This window comes from Peromyscus californicus, unplaced genomic scaffold (assembly GCF_007827085.1).
Source record: "Peromyscus californicus insignis strain IS unplaced genomic scaffold, ASM782708v3 Scaffold_3__1_contigs__length_106647218, whole genome shotgun sequence".
NCBI lineage: Eukaryota > Metazoa > Chordata > Mammalia > Rodentia > Cricetidae > Peromyscus > Peromyscus californicus.
In genome coordinates, this window is record NW_026294551.1 from 41,816,003 (window position 1) to 41,839,415 (window position 23,413).

General features: G+C 46.4%; 1 protein-coding gene across 1 annotated transcript in view; it reads left to right on the forward strand.

Annotated features, from left to right (window-relative positions):
• The window catches only part of LOC128123458 (acid-sensing ion channel 2-like), a 282,310-nt gene that overhangs the window by 203,921 nt on the left and 54,976 nt on the right, over positions 1-23,413 (forward strand). The window contains exon 3 of the mRNA XM_052759889.1: positions 4,350-4,477. Coding sequence (XP_052615849.1) covers positions 4,350-4,477 — 128 coding nt within the window. The remainder of the gene's footprint in view (positions 1-4,349; positions 4,478-23,413) is intronic.

Genomic DNA, 23,413 nt, shown 5'->3' on the forward strand with positions numbered 1-23,413 from the left:
TGCTAGTTTTATCAAGTCTGTGAGGAGTTCCAGCTGAGTAGGAGATCCTGTCTCTAAAAATTAAGTTTGAAGGGCCGGGAGAGGTGACTCAATTGTTAAGAGTGTGCACTGCTCTGGCAGAAGGCTCAAATTTGGACTTGGTTCCTAGCACCCATGTTGAGCAGCTCAAAACAGCCTATAACTGCAGCTCCAGGGGGGATCCAGTGCCTCTAGGCCCCATGGGTATGCATGTACCCACGCACAGACACAGACACACACAGGAGAGGGGAGTGATAAGAAAGAAAGCTTTTTAAAAAATAAGTTGGAGAGCATTGAAGAAAGACACCCAATGATCATAGTGCAGGTGTACCTACATGTATACATGCACACACCCGTATAAACATGTACATACAGCATGAATGCAATGAACACAGAGAGAGAAAGAGAGAGAGAGAGAGAGAGAGAGAGAGAGAGAGAGAGAGAGAGAGAGAGAGAAAGACAGTCATCCATCTTCTGCTCCTCTCATCCATCCAGTTGCTGTTGATGTAAAATAAAATGAGATTGCTTTGGTTTTATTCTCTGCTACAACTACTATTGCTTCTAGAATAAACCAAGGCCTCTTGCAAACCCCTAACCCAGTCTGATTATTCCCGGGCAGTTCTCACTGGTCAGGTTCCCCAGGCTGATTGTTTTGCCCATTACTCGTGGCGTTTCCAACAGAAAAGCTTCATTTCTCATTTCTTCCTGGAGGCCACAAGCCGTGCGTTGAGCCTGTCTCTACTGGCTAGAAGGTTTCCTAAGCCCAGTTGTATAGCAGCTCCAACTAGCTGGAAACAAATTCGGGCAGCCTGCCAGTTCCTTCCCAGGGTTCCCTGAAATCATTCACGTCCTCGCCGCACAAGCATCCTTGTGACTTCAGCGTCCCACTGTTCTCAATTGCTTTGGCCTGTGCTTGGGCTCCTCGGTCCCTGTCTTGGGCAGAGTTTAGAGAGCAGAGCTGCCGTAAGTGGACCACTGGATACCCTTCTATCACTCAGTGTTCCTCCCTGTCCTAAAAACCTTCATTGAGAATATACCAGCCATGGTCGAGGCCAGGGGCTGGGGGGGGGGGGGTAAATAAAGTGTCCTCTTCTGAGGAATTGTATCTCACCATCAGTGAGCAGGTGATCCAAAACCATAGGTGAACAGGAACCTGTGTGTATGGGTGTTTGGATAGCATCTTAGTTACTTGGTGTTGCTGTGAAGAGACACCATGATCAACTTATAGAAGAGTTTCTTGGGGCTTACAGTTTCAGAAGGTCTGTGACCCTTGTGGCAGGGAGCATGGCAGCAGGCAGGCAGGCATGGTGGTGCTGGAGCAGTAGCTGAGAGCTTATATCCTGATCCACAAGCAGGAGGCAGAGAGAGAGAGTTAACTGGGAATGGCATGAGTGACTGAAACCTCACATTCCACAACCAGTAATACACTCCTTCCAATAAGGCCACACCTCATAATCCTTCCCAAACAGTTCAACTAACCAGGGACGGAGTATTGAAATATAGATGAGCCTATGGAGGCCATTCTCATTGATACAATCGCAGATAGGGAAACCTGGGTAAAGAAACCACGGAACACTTGACCCACAGGAAGGAGGAGGGGTGTATACATAGATAGCTTGCCTATGATTCTTTTCCAGGGTATGAAGCCCTATCCTGGCAAAGGTCCTCTTTTCATGAAGCCCCATATCAGCCACTGGATCCCTTATCTAAATTATGACAGTGCTTCCTATCTTTTCTCTAGTTCTCTCTGCCTGCTGGATCCCACTGTCCATACACCCTTGACCCTGGAGTCTTATCCAGCTCCAAACCACAGACCAAGACTGCCTCAGTCAGTGACTGCCACACATTCTATAGTCTTAATATTCCTGTAGTTGCCCCCAGCCCTTTTCTTCTGGCAGCTTTGGTGCACCCCCAAACTTTCCCTAAGCCATGGACCCAGCACTGATATATCCTTCCTCCCTCCCTAATCCCCACCCTCTACTCCAGTTCCCCCCCATTTTGCAGGTACCCACCTTCTCCTCATTCTTTTCTTTTGAAACATTTATTTTGGAATCCAGACTGCCCTTGCCTATTAGTAAACGGATATGCTTCAATTACAGAGTACCCACTCATTCATTCAACAGGTACCCCTGGGTGTCCTGGTGAAGGACTCTGAGACCCACAGACAAGCTCAGTTCTGGGCTTCAAGATGCTGCAGTCTGAGCAAGGAGACAGGCAGATAAGAGTGTGCCACACAGAGTGTGACAGAAGCTCTGGCATATGGATACAGGAGTTGTTTTGGGTGGGGCTGAGGGCCTTCAAGGCAAATTCAGTAAGGATCAGCTGGACAATGCAGAAGGCCATTTGAGGCAGGAGATCTGTGTGTGTGTGTGTGTGTGTGTGTGTGTGTGTGTGTGTGTGTGTGTGTGTGTGTGTGTGTGCTACAGGAACCAGCAACAGCCAATCCAGGCAGCCTTAGGAGGCCTGACCACATGGGCTGTGGAACAGAACTGTGTCCAGAGCAAGGCCGGAAGTGGGGGTGGGAGGGCAGGGTTGCGGAGCCAGGCTCTCATAAGCCGAAGGAGAGCTGTACAGGTTTGTACTTTAGAACCTCATCTGTAAGCTGATGCAGTCCCCATGGTGCCTGCTCCGCTCCACCAGTCGTGAGCACAACTTACCGAGAAGCCAGGCTCTGCCTCTCCAGTCACTGCCAAGGGCCATTTCTCCCACCCAAGCTGTCAGGGTGGCCTCTGCTCTGGGTGCCCATCTCTTGAAGTTCAGAGGAGGCAGGCATTCAAGCAAGCCCTGTGTTTTCGTTTCTAATTCTACACACTGTTTTTCTCTTCCTGACATTCTCATCTCCTGTTCATGGCCCAGGAAAGAATTTAGTAAATAAAATATAAGAGCTTCAGAGACTCTATCCAGGAGGCTGGATGGGAGCTTGCTAAGGGATGTTACTCATCTCATAATCACCTTTTACAAATACAGTGACTGAGACAGGGAGTTAGCCTAATTGACTTGAATTAGATTCATGTTCCAGCTGTAACAGAACCAACACAATTTTTTTTTTTTAATTCTAAGGTCACAGGCTGGAGAGATGGCTCATTGGTTAAAAGCATGCACTGCTCTTCCAGAGGAAGAGCACCCAGAACCCACAGCATGTAATTTACAATCTCCTTCAACTCCAGATCCTCTGGTTTCTGTATCTGCATTCATGTGCACATACCACACACATATATATATTTTTAATAAAAATAAATATTTTTAGAAAATTCTAGACAGCCGTAGTGGCACACACCTTTCATCCCAGCACTTGGAAGGCAGAGGCAGGTGAATCTCTGTGAGTTTGAGACCAGCCTGGTCTATATAATGAGTTCCAGCACAGCCAAAGCTTCATAGTGAGACCTTGTCTCAAAAAAAAAAATAGATAGGTAGATAGATAGATGCATACATACATACAATAAAGATAAAAAGTCCTAAGGTCCTGGGCTAGGGAGATGAGTCAGTAGATAAAGTACTATGCCAGCATGAAGACATGAGTTCAATTACCCAGAACCCATGTAAAAAAGCTGGATGTGGTGGTGTGCACCTGTAATCCCAGCACTTGTGGCTTAAAATCGCTTAGATCTCAGGGGCTATCCCGCCTAGCAGAAATACTGAGCAGCAGGTTCAGGGAGAGGTACTGTCTCAAAATAGTAATGGGTGATGATGATGATGATGATGATGATGATGATGATGATGATGATATGAAGAGAAACTGATAAAGACATCCTGATTTCAGCCTCTGGCCTCCACAGGCTCCCACATGGCTGAGCTATTCACACACATATAATATACAACACACACACACACACACACACACACACACACACACACACACACACTCACACACACTTTCTAAAGTCTTTCATAGGCTTATAAAACCAATAAAACCAAGACTGTCCACAAGGGTACGCTGTGTTGCTTTTGGAGGCTCTGCAGGGAAATCCATGCTCTGGCACTTTCCATCTTCTGGAAACTTCATCCATCTCTTAGCTGGTGACTTAATGCCAGATGCTTAATGCCAGAAGCATGGCCTCTATGCTTTCTTTCTCTAACTCTGGTCCCTGTCCCCTCTCAGGAGGACCCTTACGACTACACTGAACCCATCCACACAATGCAGGTTGCCCTCTGTCTCAAGATCCTCCACTGTCCCATCTCTATGGAAAGCCCCAGGCTCAGGGTTCAGTGCTGAAGATGTGGAGCCATTATTCCTACCACACCTTTAGTGTTCCTGAGAGCTGCCCAGCCCCAGGATCCCATGAGCACCTGCTGTCCCTGACCCACGGCTCTGTCCATATTTGTTCTTTCAGAGGAAACAACGTTTGAAGCAGGAGTGAAGGTTCAGATCCACAGTCAGTCTGAGCCGCCTTTCATCCAAGAGCTGGGCTTTGGGGTGGCTCCGGGGTTCCAGACCTTCGTGGCCACACAAGAGCAGAGGGTAAGTTCCCCATGCTCCCCAGATCATGGGTCATCAGGTTACTCCAGCTACCTCAGAAGCATGTGGAGGAGAAATGAGAAAATATTAAGTAAATGTCTTCACCGGTGCTCCAGAACCTTCTGTTGACTCCCAAAGTCACCTGTGCAAGAAGTGTAACTTACTTTTTTGTTTCACTGAATGGTTGAGTTTCCCCCCCCCCAGAACATTCCACCACTCCTTTTATTAGTTAGTCAGTTAGTTAGTTTTTGCCAGTGAATGTTAAAACAAACCACTAAGCCAAGTTTGATAGTCTTCTCATTTGTATTAACGAAATTCAAAGTAGCCTACAAAGGAAAAGGGATGGAGCAGCCGCTAGCCCTCCCTACCTAAGAAGAGTGAAGCCTCTTCTGTGGACTTCCCGCCCACCCTTTGATGTAGCCCTGGGCAGAGCCCCACCCAGCCAGCGGGATCTGCAGAGAAGCAGGGAGAGGGCTGGCACCACTCATGTCGAAAGTGGGCTTTAACATCTCAGGAGGGAGAGCTCGGACTCTCAGTAGGGAGGCAGTCTCAAAGCCCAACAGCCAGAGACAAGCATGATTTCTCTCCAACTTCCTGGATGTTTGCTGTTTGCTTTGCCTGGAGTGAGAGGGAGTCCCCAGCCAGGTCACCCGAGACAGCTTCCTGGGTGTGCGGTGGGAGGCTCCTGATGCCTTCTGTGAGACAGGGAGATATGATTGCAGAGCCTGAAGATGAAGTCACACCACTCAGCCCACCGTGCTATTAGAGTTCGACTCTGCTATTAGAGTGCGATCAGTTTCGCCTGGTGCTGATCACAGCTCTTTAGCCACATTATAAAGTGATACTCTGAATTAAAAACTGGCTTTAGATCCGTCAATAAACTAGCTAAGATTTTTAAGTTTCTGAGGAAGTGTTAGTACTGCCCATCTCATACATGCTGTATTCTGTGCACACGCCTGGTCAGTTGGTTTAGGCCAAGGTCAGCCTCCACTGCAGTATGTGGCAGGGATGGTAATTTGGGGGCAGGGGCATAGACTCTGGACTCCACAGCCCCCAGAGATGGAGATAAGTGGTGTGGGGGCAAAGAAAGACTCAAGATGGACAGCTGGGCCAAGGTTTGGGCTAAGGATGTGACAATCAAGAAGAGTGAGACTCTGGATTGCCCAGTATAGGCAGACAGACAGACAGACGGGCAGCCTGAGAGAGCCTGAAGCCTAAGGTCTTAGCCTCAGTGGGCTCCTGGATCCTGCCAGATGTAAACAAAGCCACATTTCCATCAGCAGTATTCTTCTATAATAGAGCCAAGTGTCCAGAGTAAATGACCCTCAGCTTGGATTTGTACAGAGATCATTGGGAGTTAGAGGGTCGACGAAGAAAGGTTATGGAAAGGACTTGAGCAGAGTCAGAGACGTGAAAAACTGTAGAAACCCAAACGGGGTGTGGTCCGTGTGAAAGCCATCAGGGCATGCTCCTGGTGCTGACAGAAGTGGGGTTCCTCTCCCCACAAAGAGCCTGGGAGACTGGTCCCCATCCATCCTCTGGGGTACATAAATGGAAGGGTTCATTCTTTTGACAGCACTTTGCCTTCTTCAGAGTGACCCCTTCGGGGGGGGGGGGTAAGAGCCACCCTGAGGATATAGCCATGAGCTGTCAGAAACTGGGTCAGTGTTAGTTCAGGCCTACAGAGGTCGAGATGGAGAGCCAGTGAAGAGGCTGGGATGTGAGCAAGGAGAGCTCTCGCAGCAGCATTCCTTTGGACAGGGGGAGCAAGCCCACACGGCTTTAAAGAGCCAAGCATGGGTTAGGTCAATAGATGTGCCAGGGAGTTCTTGGATGCTGAAGAGGACGGTTATGACTTGTCCCAAGCAAACCTGGTGTTGTGGTCTGCTGCATGTGCCTACCGAGACAGCCCTCTGGGGTCTACCTTGCTCATGTACAGAGCAAGTGTGCTGTGCTCCTCAGCAGGTGAGCCATAACTTCTTTCTCCGCTAGCAAAGGTTGGAGAGGAGAGCGTGGGTGGAGGCTGTTCTTCAGCAGACTGAGAGACATGGTTAGGCTTCCTCTGCTCATCCTCTTTCCGTGACATGGAAGAAAATTCTAGGCTGGGTGGGGAGTTGGAGCAGATGATTCCTAAGAAGCTTAAGTCAGTGTTTCTCTTGCCAAGATGAGACAGAGGGGCTCCCCATGGTGAGCAGGATGAAGAGAAACCTATCTGCAGCGTCCAAGGGCGGAGCGGCTGTTTGTGCTGCAGAGTACTAATGGCAAGTCAGCCTCATTCATTTCCGTATTTCTCCGCTTATTATAACTAATAACAAGATATTTGTTAAACATTTTATAGTCTTCAATGCATTTCCGCATCATCTCGTTTCATCATTTCATTCATATTAATAGAGAAATACAAAAACACATCCCAGAGCTAAATCTAATAATACATTATGTTTACATGTATAGAAAAGAGCATATTCACAGGAAATAAGACTTGAAGGAAATAAGCCAAAATACCCACAGTGGGGCAATTATGAATGATTCATTTTCTTTTCCAGCTTTTCATGTCTTTTATAACGTGGCTTTGTTTTATTTATTTGTTCAGCAAATATTTGTTGAGCAGCTACTGGGGAGGGGGAGCAGCAGGGGGAGGGGTAACGTGCCAAACAATACAGACGAAGTTTCTGCTCTCCTAGAAGCTACAGGTGGGTGTTGGTTTTAACAAAGGGGGAAGAAATCCCGTCAGGCCAAGTATAGCTTGGTGTTTGACCCTCAGCTGTACATCTTTGTTCTATCAAAGGGACCCTGGTGCTCAAACATTGAATGTCATAGATGGCATGATTCTTTTCTCATTTTCTCATTTCAAAATGAGCTTTTCTCATTTTGTCATTGCCAAAACGGGAGGTTCATTTGGGGAATTAATTGGGTCTCCCATAACCATGGGAAGTGATCCTCTTTCTTGATAAATACTTACTCTGTGGCTCATCGGGGAAATATGGCAGCCATGTTGCCCACAATCCAAGATGCTGTTACTTCAACCCAAAGTGCCAGGAAACCTTGCAAGTAGGCCAGAGGTGACAAGATAGTGGAACAGAAAGCCCATTCCTGGAAGGTCAGTATGATTCACACGAGGAAAATTGACTCCAGAGCAGGGGCCCTTAAGTGGCACTTGTGACTGGGAGGAACCAGTGCTCAGCGTGAGAAAGTCCTCTCATATAGTAAAAGTCCTCCCGCCCACGCATAATTACACACACGCTTTAGTATTTATTTATTTATATTGTAATCACAAAAGAGCATGCTCTTTGGCTAAATACCGAAGCAAAGATTGCTTTTCTAAATGTGCATTTGCCTTAAACCCAGTTAAACTAAGGTATGTCCCTACCTGAAAAATGCTCCCTTGGGTAGCTCAGGGGCCCCTGTAATAAATATCCCAGAGCCTCCACCACCAGAGACAGGCAATGGGGTTCTATCCTGGCAGCAGATATGCAACTCTGGTGACTGAGTAAACCCATGTGAAAGTACCAAGCTATCAAACCATGTCCAGCGCTGGCCTCCCAGGCAGACACCCTGACAACAACTTCAGGTTGTGGCTAATTCCGGTGTGGCTGACAGTCAGGTTTTCCTATCAGAAGGCTCTCACCCTTCCTCTTTGCTTTAGTATTTAGCTATGTTTCCAGCATATGGAGGGAAACCCTTTGAGGATCATAAGAAACATTATCCTCCTCCACCCCCAAAATAAAAAGGCCCAGCTGCTGGGTGGGAGGTGCCTACCTCTGGCTTGTGACAGTTCTTGTGGAGCCTCTGAATTCAACTTCCCGTGTGCCTTTCAAAAGAGAAGACTCATTTGTCAACCTGACAGCCAGCCCATGGTCTTAGTATCCACTTCACCGTCCCCATTAGAAATGGAGGCTTGGCCAGTTGTATTTTCCCTTGTCTCTCAAGGCGGTAGAGAGGATTTATTGTACATGTCCTCAGTGACTTCCAAACTGCTGGAGCTGGAGCTGGATCCAATGCCTCTGAGGCATTGGGAGAGTTCCAGAAGGGGAGACAGCTTAGTGTGTGGCTACTCCCCGTACATCCTCAGGGTACATTGTTTCCCACAAGTAGACTGAAAATAAGAATCAATTAAGCATCTACCAGCTTAGCTACTTAATCACCATTACCATGCATCCCCCAAAGTAGGAATATCTCTGGATTTCCCCCAGGCTTTCAACATTTTTTCTGTACGATATGAGCTTGTTTTTCCTCAAGATGGAGTTAATGGCAGGGAATGAGGGAGGGGTGAGAAGGACCTCTTAAAGGAATTGTTGATGAGATGTGATGAGCTAGGTACCATGTCCAGCTGTGTTGGAAGACTCCCAAAAAGTCATATAAAATGTGCCCATTTATTATAGATAAATATCATTTTGTGTGTGTGCCCCTGCCTCAGCCCTGCCGTCTCTCCCTCTTATCTTCTTCCTGAAGAGTCTGCCATGCTTGTTTAGGCGGATTCTTTCACTTCCTTTTCAAGCCCAGTGCGCCACAGAAACTTCCCTTCAGCAAGGTTGAACACGAAATCTTTGACATTAACCCCTTCGTTAATAAGGTTAATGCTCAGGATGTGTGTGTGTGTGTGTGTGTGTGTGTGTGTGTGTGTGTGTGTGTGTGTGCTGCATGCATATGTACATGGGCACACTCGTGCTCACATGTAGAGGCCAGAGGTCCATGTTGGGCATCTCACTCTACACCTTATTATTTTTTGAGACAGGGTCTCTTACTGAATCTGGAGCTCACTGATTGGCTAGGCTGGTGGGACAGTGGGCCCACAGGATCCTCCCAGTACTAGGATTATAAGCATTGGCCATAAAGTCCAGCTTTTTATATGGGTACTGGGAATCTGAACTCGGGTCCTCATGCTTAAGCCGTCTCCCCAACCCCTCCTCCTCAGTCTTTGTCCCGTCTTGGTTCTCACGTGGATGTGGATGGATGGTCATACCTTCCCTGTCACACTCCTGACCACCCGTATCTTCTTTCCACCTCTCTGCCTTCTTGGCCTTGGGCCTCTTCATAAACAATTCATGCCTTGTTCACCCTTACATGTTGGGCACTCCAAGATATCTACGGTGGGGGATATCACACATATCCCTAAGTGAGTTCACCCTTTTTTATGATTCCCACCCTACCACCCTTGGACCAGATCAGATGTCTCTCCTGAAGTCCAGACCCAAAGAGTCGTTCTTTGGAAGGGTCGTTCTTCATGGAAGTTCCATGGATATTGCCCTAGGATTCCTATAGCTACCTCCCTTTAATGACCCCTCCTTAGATTTTATAGACAACGTCCTTGGAGTCCTACGGCCTCAAATCAACAGCCCCAACTATGTCTTCCCATGTCTCCAAGTCGACACCCCAAATTGTTGTTCTCCCTAGATTCTCCAACCCTGTAAATGGCCTGAGGACAAATCCCCATTTGCTGGATAGACCATCTTGTAACTCATTGTCCTCATCTGTAAACTAGGGATAATGATGGCTCCTGTCTCACTAAGTGAGTTCTTACGCACAACGTCTCTAGAATAACTCTTAGTACACAGTAAATACCCAATAACTGCTAGCTAGTACTATCCCCATCCTAGGTACAATTTCAATTCATGATTTCACAATTTCACTTGGGTAAGAAACACAGCGCTGCCTTGCTGGGTCCCCCTCTTGACCATCCTGACCTTATCCAGTCCACCCCTTGGGTTGCTATGATCATTGTAAAGTACATGTGGCAGAACCTCCCTCCCTCCCTCACCCTCCCAGCCCTGCCCCCCTTCCCAGAACTATCTCCCCCTACTCACCCCACCTCCCACACGATGCACCACCGTGTACCTGTCACTGTGTGTTACCCAAGTGTCATACCCTCTCTCCCCTCTCCTGTTCATTTCTCCGGGCCTGATTTCCTCCTTGGACAGAGGCAGAGGGGAGGAGGCCCAGTGTCTATTGATTCACCTACTTTATCTTACTCCGGAGACAAGTTAATAAATCAGAACCTTCCTTGGTTGGGTCCTGCCGGCCAGGACCGTATTATCTTTTGATTCATGAGCAGCTTGCCGTCTGAACTCTCAAATGCACAGTGTTTGGTTTCTGGAGTTGTTTGGTTTTTGGTTTGGGGTTTGTTTTTGTTTTTTTAATAAGAGGTAAGAAAATCTGTACAGGACACTTCCACACATAGGTCAAAAGCTGTCTCGTCTTTCCTGGCCAACTGGGAAGGTGAAATCCTAATCACAAACACATCTCTTAGAGATGCCAACCATGGTGAATGAAAGAATAGGAACAGCCACACTGGTTCCCACACTCCCTTGGCAGAGGCACAGGAGAGGGGACCTGAAAAGACATCTTTTTCTTGCCTCCCTCCCCTCCTCCTGCATGCTTGAAAACCAGTTACTGAGTTTTGTTTTGTTTTGTTTTGTTTTTGCTATCAGGGCTGGAGGAGTCCCTGGATTTGTTTATGTTGTGACAACCAAGCTGGACAGCCCCAGTAATCATTCCCTGTGCACTGGTAAATCTTAGTGTTCCTCTGCTAGAGTGTTCCGCCCCCAAAGTACCTCCAGGCTCCCACCTGCTAAAATGCCACCCCTTCACCCCCTCACAGCAGCAGCAGCCAACTGGCTCTCACTATACATGTATTTAATCAAACAAGCTGTGTGCGTGTCTTGCCCCGCCCAACAAAAGAACACTCTTTGAAGACCAGGCTTCCACAGCAACAAGACCAGAGCCCAACACTGTAGACTGATAAATGAATAGACAACAGAGCTAAGCAATAATGCTTCCGTAGTTGTTCTGAGCCCTGCAGCTGTTCCTCTTATGGGGGGGGGGGAGTCATTCTGAAATAAAAGTCATCACTCTTGAGATTATGTGCTCCATGTGTTAAGATAGGTCTCAGGAGCTAGGCAGTGGTGGCACGCATCTTTAATCTGCCTCCCAGCACTCAGGAGGCAGACACAGATGGATCTCTGAGTTGGAGGCCATCGTGGTCTACAGAGTGAGTTCCAGGACTACATAGAGAGACCCTGTCTTGGAAAAAAAAAGTCTCAGGGACCCCAGAAAACAGAGTTGGCCTGGGTCTGTTTAAGGGCCAAAGGGACCCCAGCAAGGACAAGTAGAGGAGAGGCTGGAACCAACCAAGAGGTTATCTGTGGGGAGGACAATGAGATAACTGTGGAGAATGTACAGAGGGACAGGAACATCATCCATCTCTTTTGAGACAGGTTCTCTTGTTGGTAATAAGGCTAGACTGCCCACATGAAATCATACACATGCACCCCAAGAAGCATGAATGGTGATCTTTTCTGTAGTAGTTCTTAGGAGCAAGAAGTCAGAGACATATTCATCAATGAGATTATTAAAGAGGAAGAGTGCATATCGAGTTCCCCTGCCCTCTGCCACAGTTAAACGGGGCAGGGAAGATTTGGAGGGCCCTCAGGGGAAAATTGCAGGACAGGATAGTAAAAGAAAAAGTGAATTGTAGGACAATACATTCAGTGTGGTCCTATTTGTATTCAAAGTGCCCACACAGTAATCTATACTTATTTAACAAATGCACATGTCTGCATCTAAGCATACAGGAGCATTGTAGAGAAGGTCACAGGAACTGAGAACTGTAAAAGGGAAGGTTGTGTACAGAAAGACTTATTTATCTCTTTTTCCAGCTCCTTGGGAATTTCTAACAAGGGCTCATTTGTATATTTTTATATAAACTGTGTGATACATTTTAAAGGACAAGCATAATGTAGTTAGTAACAAGTATGTCTTGTAGTTTGAACCTCACACCTAACATACAGACTCACACACACAGAGACAGAGAAGGTCCAGTTAGCCTCTCTCTGAGCTGTTCCTGTGACCTCTTACCCCTTCCCCCGCAGACAGTCTGCCTCTGTCACCCCTGACCTCTCCTCCCAGCACCTACAGAGGTCATGGACTCCTATGGCACCAAAGTTTCCTTTTTTTTTTTATCAACTTTTGTAAAGACTTCTGTCTCTTCTTGAACTTACTGGTTTTTTTTTTTTTTTTTGGTTTTTTTTGAGACAGGGTTTCTCTGTGTAGCTTTGCGCCTTTTCCTGGAACTCACTTGGTAGCCCAGGCTGGCCTCGAACTCACAGAGATCCGCCTGGCTCTGCCTCCCGAGTGCTGGGATTAAAGGCATGCGCCACCACCGCCCGGCGAACTTACTGTTTTTGTCCCAAGGTCTACAAACACAATTTCCAAAGCTCATGGAAGAATCTGTAGGTCCTAGCAGGGACTGACTCCACACCATGTTTGCCTCCATTCACACATGTAGAGACAATTGAAACAACACTTGAACTTGTATGTCTGTCTCTGGGATTGAGGCAGACTCCTGTCTACATCTAGTACCCACCTCCAGGCTGAGTCCTCGCTGGAGGCTCTGTCGATATGTGGTGAGTTACTGAATTAGACTGAGCTCATGAATCTCTGTCTAAAAGCTTGATAAAGAAGTGGGGTTCAGTCTGTAAAACACTTGTCTTGCAAGTACAAGTACCTGAGTTCAATCTCAAGAACTCACATAAAACTGCAGGGTGTGGTGGTACACAATTCTAATCCTGGCCCTGAGGAGGAAGAGACTGAAAAATCCCCAGGGCTCCCTCACCAGCCAGTCTAGCCTTATTTCCAACAAGAGAACCTGTCTCAAAAGAGATGGATGATGGTCCTGAGGATGACTCTTAAAGTTATTCTCTGGTCTCCAAAAGCACATAAATATGTGGGACACACACACACACACACACACACACACACACACACACACACACACACACGGACAGTCTGATGGGAAGCCGTGACTAGTGTCAGCTCAGTAGGGAAGTGTATCCTAGGTAGGCCACACTGGAAGTCAAGCATTTACATTTAGCCTCACCATTAGGGAAGCTACTTCTGTGGCCAATAGGGTGATTGGGACGGGGCGCAGGAAGGCTACCTTGGCCTGTCATAGAAGTATGCCTGGTTCCTCCTCAGTGGGCAAGAAGGAAGAGTGTGAGCCCAGCCTCATTCAGACGCTGTAAAGAGCAGTAGGGCCTCCCTACCTCTCAGGAAGTCATGGCGATAGAGGAGACATCAGTCTTCAAAAACTGTGATGAGTCCTCGAAAGTCTTTTTCACAAGATCTAGAACCTTCCTAGATGTAGTGCTCTCATTACTACAGGTGTGCCCCCAAGTCTAATCAAGTAGAAATGACCAAATATCATTCCGCAGGAAATAAAACTAGAACACAGAGAGCCAAGAAATGTGCCTGGAGCTGAGATGGGCTTTCCTCCAAGACTTTGGCTCTAACCACCGAGAAATTCTGCTTTCAGGGTTTTGGGGATATTCTGCTTTTGCTCTGGCCAGAGAACAGGGCAGGAGAAGAGCACAGAGCATAGAAAACAGGCATAGAATGAGGCCTCCTCTGTGCTGGTGAGGAAGGATCTCAGCTCAGCAAACAGAAATGGACATTTACAGCAGTCCAGGGTAAGGCAAAGAGGAGGCACAGAGACGTTTTCCCCAGCAAACGCATAGCATCTCCCTAAAGAGCAACAGGGACTGTTTGAGGGCCTGGACCACCAGGAATGTGGGAAAGCTCAGCAGCCAGAGCCTGGGGGGCTGCTTCTGGTTTCCCCATAAAAATCTTAGCAAATACTGACTGCAGAACACCAAAGAATGGGGGGAAGCCCTGTAGCACCGTCACTTAGAGAGAGGAGTGATTCTGGCCTTGGCATCTTTCCTCACAGTCTGCTCTCCTTTAGTGTTGGGTTCCGTCTTGGCTGGAACTCTGGGAGACACAAAGAGCAGAGACTAAATGTGACACCAGGAAAGGCCGATGGCTGGTGAGAGCCACAGAAGGGTCGAGAAAAAAAAATAACAGTGTAGTACTGATCATCAAGGGGCTGCCTCTTCTCTCCTCCCCTCCTCTTTCTCCATCCCTCCCCTTATGGCTTCACCCTTACTTGCCCAAAGCTGGAGGTGTCTGGGCACTCTCCTTTAGACTGGGTAGGGCAAGCTGCTGTGATGATCTCTGACCTGGTTTAGTCATTCAACATGATGTTCTTTCCCCTTTTGTTACTTCATTATCATTTCCCAGAAACCTCTCTGTCACAGGAAGTCTCTAATATCCTCCCGGCATCCCATCTCAGCTCCTCAACTGGAAGCCACCACAGCCAGCTCTGTAACTCCTGTTCTTAGCCTCTCAGGACCCCTGTATGACAGTCAGACAGAGAATGCCAGACAACCAGATCACAATGGCTTGGGGAGACAGGCTTCCCTGGGCCTACCTGACCATTGAGGAAACTAAGGTTTGGTAGTGGGCAGATGCAATCTGAAGCCAGACCCCTCACCTTCTCATGCCTGGGCTCTGTCTACCACTCCTCCTGTGTTTTTAAAACTCCAAGTAGACAGGACTCCTGAGAGACAAGAGGACATGTCATTGGTTAAGAACTCATTTCAGAGCTGCATGCTTCTTTCTTATTGTTTAGCATGCATGTGTTTGTGTGTCTGTGTGTGTTATACGCATGTCTGTGCACATGTGTGTGAAGGTGTGCTTGCCCGTGTCTACACCTTCGAAGGTCAGAAGTCAACTTCTATTCCTTTTCACCTTGTGTTTGAGACAATGTCTTTCACAAAACCGGAAGCTCCCTGATTCAGCTAGCAAGCCTCCCCAGGCCTAGGATTCAGGGACACACCACGCCACCACGCCTGGTTTGTATGTGGGTTCTAGAGTCCCAATTCAGAGCCTCACACTGGGCAACAGCCCCTTTCCCCACGGAGCTACCTCCCCAGCTCAGTGCACATCTCTTTCCAATGCCAGCTTCTCTTGGAAGGCACCAATGCCTTATTTTATCAGCTCCTAAGAAGCTACACCACTTCCTGGTGAGTGACATTGTTGTTTGAGCCCTCATTTCTGGTTTTCCCCCACCAGGCTTACCCTTTCTCCAACTGATCTGAATAGAAATCGTCGTCAGTCACTGCTGAAATCTTCAAAGGAAAGTCACGAACTTTTGATCCAAACCCGATAGCAACAGTCAAAGCGCAGGATCATGCCTTACGCACCAGGCATGCAGCTGCCCAGGAGCCCACCCGAGATGGGGTTATTGTAGCTTTGCTTTCCTGTATCTCTTCTAACAGAAAACTGGATTACTCATCCTCTTCCCTGTGGGCCAATGAACATGCCGTTTCAGATGAGAAATGGAAACTATGCAGGAAAGAAGTTGGCTCAGAATAGGCAGGAGGCTTCCCTTACAATCCAAATTCCACCCATAACTGTCTAGGCAGCCATGAGCAAGTCAGTATCACTTTGGACTTCAGGTTGGTTCTCTGTCAAATAGACTAGTAATGTAATGATCTTACTTGGCTCCTGAGAGAGTCAGGTTTGGTAATACTCATACAAGTCCTTCAGTTGTGAAGTATCTTCACTCCTCTCCCAGGTGGGGAGGCCATTGCATGTAGTAGTTTTATGCACCTTATTTGAATGTGTCTTGGCCTTGGGATGGTATGGAAATTAGAATTGTGTCTGGAAGATTTAGGCTTGTTGGTGGTAGTAATAGAGTCCCTGACTTTTTCTTCCAGACAAGGTATAGTGAGATATTATGAATCTCCTCTCTCACTTCAGTCAACAAAGACAGAATATTTGGAAAACAATTTTTAGGCTCTGAGTCTCTGGCAACAAAAATGACCCCAGAGAAATGAAAAATAAGAAAGTGAACCCTATGATTGTCCTAGATTTTGACTTTGAGTGTTTCCAGGCTCCAGTACAGGGTGGAGAGACCCAGATGGCACCTGGTAACCCCACCACCAAAGGGTGTGGAACTGAGAGACCAAATATCAAATATCAAAGAAGAGATGGAACACCAAAGATGAGCTCCTTGAGAAGGCAGCAGGCTCCTGATGCAGCACACGTGAGAAAACTGCTCAGACACACAGGAGAAAGACCTGAGGGGATCAGGGGAGACAGTGACCAGCCGTCACATGAAGCTGGACACTGTGCCCAGCAGTCACATTCCTACCAACCAAACTGGAGCCCCTCATAATCCAAAGGACGCTGGCTAAAGGTTCCACCAGGGTCTCACATCAGTAATGCAGAATAGTCAGCCCTAAATGAAGTGCTATTCTGGTTCAAATCTTACAGCCAAAGCCCAAAAGATCAAACTATTTCCAAGTAACTTCAATATGTTTCAGAAAAATTCTCAAGAATATTTATAGGTATACAAAAATAACCAATATGCAAATGTAGTAAACTCCATATAGTCTGGCATCCAGTCAACTATTACCAGGCATACAAAGAAGCAGGAAAAATACCTGCAACAGGAGAGTGATCTTTCAGTATAAAACAACCCACAGCTAAAAAATAGTAGAAACAGTCAAGGGGGCGGGGGCGGGGATGATGGCTGAGTGAGTAAAAAAAAACACTTGCTGCACAAGCATGAGGACCTGAATTCACACCCTCAGAACCATGGAAATGCTGCCTGCGTAGCTGAAGTATCTGTAACCCAGCACTCCTAGTGGGAGATGGGAGGTAGAGACATGGAGAACCCCTAGAAGCTTGCAGGCCAGCTAGCCCAGCATACATAGCAGAAAAAAAAAAGCAAAGAAAACAAAGATATCCTCCAGGAAACAAGGTGGAAGACAAGGACAGACACTCTGACCTCCACATGGGCACCATGCACCGTGGTATATACATACTCTCAAACAGAGAGAGAAAGAGAGAGAGAGAGAGAGAGAGAGAGAGAGAGAGAGAGAGAGAGAGAGAGAGAGAAACACATCTACATACAGACACAAGGAGTTGGCCAAAAAGACTAGTCTATTTATTCAAAATACAAACATAGAATATATATGTATGTACATGGAGAGTTATTCATTTATAAAAATAAAAATGTGTTCATAAATTATACGTATTTAAAAGCCCAAGTTTAACTTACAGGGTAAAAAATCACAGTGCTTGAGACTGAAAACACACTGAAGGGGATTACCAGCAAATGAGGCATCACAGAGAAAGACTGAGAAATATAGATGCAACAGAAAAAAAAAGGAGTTTTTTAATGAAGACTACCAGTTAACTGTGGAATAACTTCAAGTGGCTGAATAATGTGTTTTTAGAGTCACAGGAAACAGAAAAATTGATGAAACGATGGCCGATCCTTTCCAAATTTGATGAAGTATATAAACCCTTAGATCCCAAAACCTCAAATAACTTCAGACCTCCTCACAAGAACTGGAGAAAACTGTACCAAAATTGTCCAAGACCATTATAAGAAGAAACATCTTAAGGGCATCCAGGAAAACAGACACGTTACAGACAGGAAGAAGAATAAGGATGACGGTCGATTTCTGTATGTCCAGCAAGTGAGGAGAGATCAGAGTAAGCTCGGCAAGGGGCTGACTTGAGGAGGGGGCAGAAATCTGCCGATCTAGAATTCTATACCCTATGAAAATATCTGCCGAAAGGAAATCAAAAATTGTAAGACATACAAAAGCCAAAGAAGCTGCAGATCTAACTATAGCAGATGCATCTTCAGCAGCTCTGCATGCCAAACGATTTTCCTCTGAGTGAAAAGAAAATGACACCAGATGGAAACACGGACTCACTCAAAGGGAGTGAAGACCAGCAGAAACTGTGAAGATGGTGGTAAATAGAGAGAACGCCTTCTTACTATTTAAATGTACTTAAAGAGAATTAAAAGCCTAGATAACAATACTGGTTTACAAAGCTTATAATGTATGTTCAATCAAAATGGGTGCCAACCGTAATGTAAAGGCCAAGAGGAAGATACAGGGAAATCCTAGTCCATGCTTTTTACTAATCCAAGCTGTACTATGACCAGTGACTTTGATGATAGACTTATTGAGAACCCCAAACAACCAACATGTCAGAAAAACACATTATAGCTGCTTATTCAACAAAGGATAGAATGGAACCGGGAAAGAAGTCAACTGTTGTCAAACACATGGTTATGAGGGCATGAGACTCCACTGGGTAGAGTGCTTGCCTGGCATACATGAGGCTGTAGGGTGGATCCTGGGCACCATATAAAGCAGATGTGGTGGTGCACACCTGTAAAAACCCTGTAATGGGGAGTAGAAGCAGGAAGACCAGAAGTTCAAGGTCATCCTTGACGACTTAAGAAGTTTGATGACTTGTCAAGAAAGAAGGAAGGAGGGAGGGAGAGAGGGAGGAAGGGAGACAGGGAGGGAGGGAGGGAGGAAGGGAGGAAGCAAGGAAGGAAGGAAGCAAGGAAGGAAAAGCAAACTAGCCTGTGTTCTATTAGCCCAATAGAAGCCAGAGATTTGGGAGACAGGAATCAAAAACAAATAAGATTAATAGACTACATCTAACAAAATGACAGAAAAATACAACATATCAGTAACCGCATCAAATGCAAGTGATATGAAGATGAAAATTAAAAAGTATATTTTCAGACTGAATGGAAAATCCAAATCCTCAGTATGTATTAGTTGTTAAAACATCTATTTTATGTGTAAAAACACAGAGTTTAATGGAAAGAAGAGAGGGCAGGGCATGGTGATACACACTGTAATCCCAGTACCAAGAAGGTCAAAACAAGAAGATCCTGAGTTTCAGACAAGTTTGGGCTGCATAAAGAGAACTTGTCTCAAAAAATACATATACATATATGCATGGAATCATATATACACACACATATATAATTTTTAAATAGGGAAACAAGCGAGGGCTATGGCTCAGCCATTGAAGTACTTGTCCTGCATGCGTGAGGACCCGGGTTCAATCCCCAGGAGCCATATAAAAAGGCCGGCATGGTAGTGTGTGCCTGTGATCTCTGCTCTGGAGAGGAAGCTGTAAAGCAGGAGGACCCGTGGGGCTGCCGGCCAGCCTTGCCTAATCTGCAGCACCAAGTTAGTTAGAGATCCTGCCTCAAAAACAAACAAGCAAACAAACAACAAAAAAGCAGATGACTTCTAAGTACAAGATTGTCCTCTGACTTCCATGTGCATACACCCACTGTGTGCGCACGCACACACACACACACACACACACACACACACACACACACACACACACACAGAGTAGGGAAATAGGGGCTGAAGAGATGGCTCGGTGTTGAAGAGCATTTGTTGCTCTTGCAGAGGACCCGAGTTCAGTTCCCAGCACCCATATGACAGCTCACAATCATCTGTAACTCCAGTTCCAGGGGATCCTATGTCCTCTTCTGACTTTCCTCCTGGGCACAGTGTCACGCATCACACACAAGTCACACATGTAGGGTACACACATACATGCAAACAAAATACTCATACATAAGAAGTAAATCTTAAGAATTTAAGGGAATATATATGATATTTATACTACTCAAGAAGTGACTCTACCAGCTCAAACTAAGTAAATTTTCAGAGCAACCAGGAACAAAGAGGGTAATTTCATAATGATAACAAGGTCAATTCATAGAGAAGCTGTTACCATCCTAAACATTCACACAACTACCAGCAAAGCTACAAAATACCTGAAGCAAAAATGGACAGGACAGGAGGGGAAAAAAAATCAGTTGAGCCAGGCAGTGATGGTGCACGCCTTTAATCCCAGTACTCGGGAGGCAGAGGCAGGTGGATCTTTGTGAGTTCCAGGCCAGCCTGGGCTACAGAGTGAGTTCCAGGAAAGGCACAAAGCTACACAGAGAAACCCTGCCTCAAAAAACCAAAAAAAAAAAAAAATCAGTTGAGATAATAATTGATCCAGGCATGGTGGCTCAAACCTACGATCTCAGCACTCATGAGGCAGTTCCAGGCCAGCCTGGGCTAACATGTGAGTCCTCCTCTCAAAAACCCAAAATTAATAAATATCCTTTCAGTAATAAGACAGGGACTAAGGTGATAGTTCAGCAGATAAGATGCTTGCCACTCAAGTATATGGAACAGAATTCAGATGCCCAGCACCCACATGAAAGATGGACAAGCATGGTCCTACTTACAATCTTGGATCTCAGGAGGCAGAGACAGGGCATTCTGTGAGCTCTGGACTCAGAGAGAGACCCTCCCTCAGTACATAAAGTGAGAACAATCAAAGAAGACACCCAGTGTCAACTTCTGGCCTAAACATACACACACACACACACACACACACACACACACACACACACACACACACACACCTGTACACACATGCCACTATACATGCAAACACACATATCCACTCATACCACACATACATACACAGGTAAAATAAAAAGTAGGTCAGTAGACAGATCAGCAAGGTCACAGAAGATATGAGCAGCATAGAAGTTGATTGATGGACTTACAGAAGGAAGGGTTTATCCAGGGCTTACAGTTCCAGAGAGATAGGAGTCTGTCACCATCAAGGCGAGATGCATGGGATCAGGAAGTCAGGTAGGCAGGCCTGGTACAAGAGCAGCCACTGATAGCTTACATTCTGATCCACAAGCAGAAGACAGAACACATGCTGAGGTTGGCAGAAGTCTTTTGAAACCTAAAGCCAGACTCCAGTGACACACCTCTTTTGAAAAGACTAAACCGCCTCATTCCTCCCAAACAGTTCCATCAGCTGGGGACCGAGCATTCAAACTTTTGAGTCTATGGAAGCCATACTCATTCAAACCACTACCCCACATGACAACAGCAGCATACACATCCCGTTAGTATACTCAGAACATTTACCATGGGCCATCAAACAAGCCTCAGTAAGCGTGAAATGATTCGAGTGGTACAAAATAAGTTCTGATCATAATGGAATTAATTTAGAAATCAGTAACAGAAAGATACCTAGAAAATCCCCAACTACTTAGAGGCAATATAACACACTTCTAAATAATCCATGAACCAAAGAAAAAATTAAATGTGAAATTAAAAGCATTTTGAGGAGAATAAAGTGAAAACCCGTCACGTGGAATTTCTGAGGAGACTATCAGAATGTCACCAAGAGGCAGGTGTATAGAATCAAGAAATTTGTTAGGCAAACAGGGAAAGTCCCAAGTCAATGGCCTTGGCCTCCTGATTAAGAAACTAAGAAGAGCACGCTGGGCCTGGTAATACACTCAGGAGGCTGAGGCAGAAGGACAGCTGCAAGTTCAAGCCAGGCTGAGCCAAATGATGCTAGCTCAAAAAAAAAAAAAAAAAAAGAATAAACAAAACTAAGAACAAATCAAACCGAAATGAAGGAGAAATAAGACTGTGGTAGAAGTCTGAAGTAGAAACAGGAAAGCAACAGACAAAGGATTTTCAAGAAAAAAGTGTTGCTTGCTCCAGCACCGTGTGAGCTGAACTTGGGACAATAGAGGTCGGCATGGCGCCTGTTCAAGGATGGCATGGAAATTCATTAATTGTCCCATATTCTTTCCAAGAAGAAGAAAAAGAAGACAAGCAGGGAGAAAAGAAAGAGGAAGAAGAAGGAGAGAGGAGGAAGAAGAAACATGATAACCTCCAGCCAGAATGCCGAAGAAAAAGGAGAAAAGAAATTTACCAATACTGAGGGTGAGAGTATTGACGTGGAAGATTCTATAGACAGAAAGGGGGCCGTAAGAGAAATTTACTAATGACAGTGCCAATGAGTTCACGGTAGAAGGTCTGGTGAGGGGCTAGGACTGCTTAGAGTTCTCCATTGTGTCCTTCCTGCAGCTTGTAGGGGCTAAGTCCAGAGCGCTCCACCATCCTGGTTTGTCCCAGACCAAGGTATCTCCTGAGAAATTCTGGGCGCTTGAGTCTGGGATGTTTGGTCACGGTGGGCCATCACCCCCTTTGTACTTCTTTCCTTTCAACCAAGCGTGTCACTCAAAAGCCACAGAAGATCTCACTTGCCAGGTTTGACCCCGCTTTTGCATTCTCTGGGAGGCCTGAGCAGCCAAGGATCTCTGTGTAACCATGCTGTTCTGGCCCCTGAAGCTCATAGGCCAGGTCTTACATGGCACCCTGTCTCTGGGGCCTCAAGCAGAAACTGCATCTAATTAGTCTTCTCTTTGAGCCCCGGCTGCTATTTGGGATTCCCAGGGTCTCAGCAAGGATGCTCGAGGAGAAGTTAATGAACTGATTCCCACCCGGCAGGGAGGACTTTGAAGGTATAAGTGTCTTGCCCTGGTCCACCTTCCCACATTGCTAATGAGGCTCCCCTGCCTCTCTCTCCCCCATTCCTGACCCTTGGAGCCTGTGGATGCTAGGCAAGCACTTTACTACTGAGCTATATTCCCAGCCTAAATTCTCTCTGTACACGCACACACGCATGTGTATGTGTGTGTATGAGTGTGTGTGTGCATGTGTATATGTGCTTATGTGTATGCACACAAAACTGTGTGCACATTCATGCAGAAGCCAGATTTCAAGTATCTTCTTTAATTACTCTTCAGCTGATTTTTTTTTTTAAGACAAGGTCTCCCTGAGCCTGGAGCTCACTGCTTCTGTCGGGCTGTCTGGCCAGTGAGTTCCAGGGATCCTTCTGTCTCTGCTCCCCCAGGGCTTACATCGCAGACCCACACATAACCATCCCTAGCTGTTACGGTGGTGCTGGGGATCCAAACTCATGCTGGCATGGCAAGCACCTCATTGGCTGAGCCATCTCCCCGCCCCTTTCTCTTCTTTCTAAAGCTTGTTGTCCCTGTCCGTGCCTATCCTAATGGAAGACCTGAGCAGATATCTTTGGAGTAATTGAAGCCTTCCATACAGTCAGATTCCACAAGCATCCCTGGCCCTGCCCCATCCAACCCCAAGCACCCTTGGTTGCTCCTCACTGTCTACAGAATCGTGTGGCTCCATGATTCCAGTGTTGAAGGCCTCTGTGATCTGGATGTAGGCTACCATGGAGTTTTCAGATAGAACCCACACTGCATCTCAGCTTCCTGATCCTGCGCCTCTACCCACTCTCTTCTGTTTCCCTGAATTCTGGCTCCTCCAGCTCCTAATGTCTAGAGCCAGCACCTCTCTCTCTACTGGTTCAAATGCTGCCTCACAGGAAGCCTCCTCAGATGCTCATGGAGGTCTT